Consider the following 3,120-nt stretch of genomic DNA (forward strand, 5'->3'; position numbering starts at 1 on the left):
GGACCGGGGACCGGCAACGGGACCGCAACGCTCGGTGTTGCTCCCGCACCTCGCTCAGCCAGTGAGCGGGAACCGGTCTGTATGTGGGATCCGAACCCTCGGGCGGGAGCGCCGCCGCGCTTCCCAAGCGGCGCACTTATCCAGCGCGCCACCGGGCCGGCCCAGTATATTAATTCTTGAAAAGAAAATGTTTGAGATCCTTTGCTTTATTTTCCAGTCCAATAACAATTTTATTTTTCAATATTTCTTTTGGAAATACTTCTTTAGGGAATGCTTACTCAGCTACTTCCCTAACCAGATCAAAATAACCTGCTTTTTTTTTTTTATAGTCACATCTCTTTTTGACTTCAGTGGCATAACCCAGATGAATCAAACACACTGCTCACCAGAAGAACATTTGGCTATTTCTAAAAATCAAGTTGACTTTCAAAGGACAAAGATTTTCTACTTCTTGTTATATTCAAGAAAATGTGTCCCAAGGCCTAAGGACATTTACTAGAGAGCAGTTAAAAAAGGTTTGAGTAAAGGCAACATTGTTAGGGGAAGTATATAGCCGCCCCTGGGCTTCTACAAAAAGAAAAGTAGAGATGGATGGATGAATGTAATCTGACCGGCTTGTTTAAAATGAATCTCCTTTATATGCGATGGTGTCTAGTGTATGATATATATTAAATATACTCAAATAAACTTACTTATAAGTAAAGTACCATTAATAATTCTTCATAAAAGACTATACCATTGCTCTAGTTTGCTTATCGGCAATCAATTCCCGTGTCTTAGTACTCACTACTGTCTTAATAACAGCTATAAACAGTTGATTAGAGTTTGCATAAAAATTTTGCGATGGGCTGCTGGGCATCCAGGGATACGACTTAGAAAACCTAAAGCTGTCTTAACTTGCTCAGAGTTATTTCATGGAGTCTGAAATATGAGACATAGAAGAAAACTTAGGCAGAATATCTAGTTCAGCAGTTTCAAATTACATGTAGAAGACTTCCACTGATAAAACTAATGGTAGACCTTTGCTAATTTTCTGAAGAAATCAGTGAATGTTTAGAATGTTATCAGTTGAAAATGTTTCTTTCAGAAAAATTTTTAAGCTTTTAATTATACATATTTGATGAATCTCCTTTATATGCGATGGTGTCTAGTGTATGATATATATTAAATATACTCAAATAAACTTACTCATGAGTAAAGTACCATTAATAATTCTTCATAAAAGACTGTACCATTGCTCTAGTTTGCTTATCGGCAATCAATTCCCGTGTCTTAGTACTCACTACTATCTTAATAACAGCTATAAACAGTTGATTAGAGTTTGCATAAAAATTTTGCGATGGGCTGCTGGGCAGACAGGGATACGACTTAGAAAACCTAAAGCTGTCTTAACTTGCTCAGAGTTATTTCATGGAGTNCAGGGATACGACTTAGAAAACCTAAAGCTGTCTTAACTTGCTCAGAGTTATTTCATGGAGTCTGAAATATGAGACATAGAAGAAAACTTAGGCAGAATATCTAGTTCAGCAGTTTCAAATTACATGTAGAAGACTTCCACTGATAAAACTAATGGTAGACCTTTGCTAATTTTCTGAAGAAATCAGTGAATGTTTAGAATGTTATCAGTTGAAAATGTTTCTTTCAGAAAAATTTTTAAGCTTTTAATTATACATATTTATTACAATCTTGCATAAGGAAGTTCTGTCTGATTTAGCACAATATTATGTATTTATCTTATGCTTAAGAGATTAATACTCATAATATTTCAAGGTGTTCAGTTGCTTTATTGTCTGAAATAGTTTGAAAACATCTGGCAGAGTGTTCTGCCCAATTTTAGAGTTAAGGAAATTGAAGCTTCAAGGTAAAATAACCTGTCTCACACGGCAAATTAAGACTAGAATACAAATGTCTTCTACTAAAATCACTTCTATCATCTGTAAGAGGAAAGATGACAGAGAGATATGGTGGTGAAAAAAAGCTTGAAGGACTTCTCTGTGAGGTACAGAGAAAGGGAATGAGATTGAAAGGATGAAGAGGTTAGAAGAAAGCCTCAGTGGGCAGAATTGTAGAAGCCAAGAGCAGAGAAGTTATGGAAGCCCGTCTAATTCTGAGAGAAGAATGTTGTTTTAAAGTCAGCAGATATCACATATGTCTTGAACTCACAGGAATCGCAGATGTTGTAGCCCCAGGTGGTAACAGTGCACATGGTATTCACAGGGGCAGTTTGGTCAGGCAGCTTGACCAGTTTCACATGGTCATTGAGATCAATATTTCTATTCAGCTTGATTAACATGATGTCATGATCGATAGAAGTGATTGTGAAGTATGGGTGATGAATCATCTTCTCATAGCCAACCAATTGTATATTCTTTTCATAGGGGTCTGCTGGGTTTGTAATTCCCAACATCACTTGAAGCTTCCTGGAACAAAATGGACCTTCATGAGAGGACTTATCAGAGAGGGGTTCTCTATCCTTACGGGTCTTTATTAGTCCTTCCCATAGAGTTTTTTCTCTACCACTGAACATCCCCCGAAGGCCTTCCTAGTCCCATTTAATTGGGAGATGGCCCCAAGCAGGGGTCTGGGTCTGTGTCCAAACTGAGAACCCAAAGAGTAGGGTGGCTTTGGGGGCTTATCACTTACGGTAGGTTGCAGTGTGCAGCTGTAATCACCCAGAGGGGGTGGATCAGGGCTCCAGCACAGGGCATGTAAGCAGATTTCAGGAAGACCAAGTATGGCGGAGTGGTACCAATTGTGAAATCTGCAGCAGCGGCCAAAAGAACTGGAAAGAGGCATAGACAAGAAATTCTGAGATTTCTCAGTGACCACTAGAAAAACCAAAGGAACATTATTTAATAGGCCCCATGTTCCCCCACCCTTTTCTTCAGCACCTTTATCTATAAACTAAATCTTTAAAATGACTGACTTGGGTCTAAAAAGTGAAGAAAATGATACGTGATAGAAACACATCTGTTTCAAAAAAAAAAGTTGTTTGCCATCTTAATGGTCAATAAATATTCTTCAAATTGAAATATAAGCTTTCTTGAATACCTTTCATAACTTGGTAGGTTCTATGTTAAATCAACTCTTTTTTACTTTTTATTTATTTATTTATTACCA

The 3,120-nt window shown here is 37.8% G+C and overlaps 1 protein-coding gene across 1 annotated transcript in view; it reads right to left on the reverse strand.

Moving 5' to 3' along the window:
- PRSS58 (protease, serine, 58) overlaps positions 1-3,120 on the reverse strand; it is a 6,671-nt gene that overhangs the window by 2,204 nt on the left and 1,347 nt on the right. Inside the window, exons 2-3 of the mRNA XM_008564587.1 lie at positions 2,644-2,782; positions 2,164-2,420 (exon numbers count right to left, since the gene is read on the reverse strand). Coding sequence (XP_008562809.1) covers positions 2,164-2,420; positions 2,644-2,782 — 396 coding nt within the window. The remainder of the gene's footprint in view (positions 1-2,163; positions 2,421-2,643; positions 2,783-3,120) is intronic.

Source organism: Galeopterus variegatus, unplaced genomic scaffold, assembly GCF_000696425.1.
Source record: "Galeopterus variegatus unplaced genomic scaffold, G_variegatus-3.0.2 Scaffold20551, whole genome shotgun sequence".
Taxonomy (NCBI): Eukaryota; Metazoa; Chordata; class Mammalia; order Dermoptera; family Cynocephalidae; genus Galeopterus; species Galeopterus variegatus.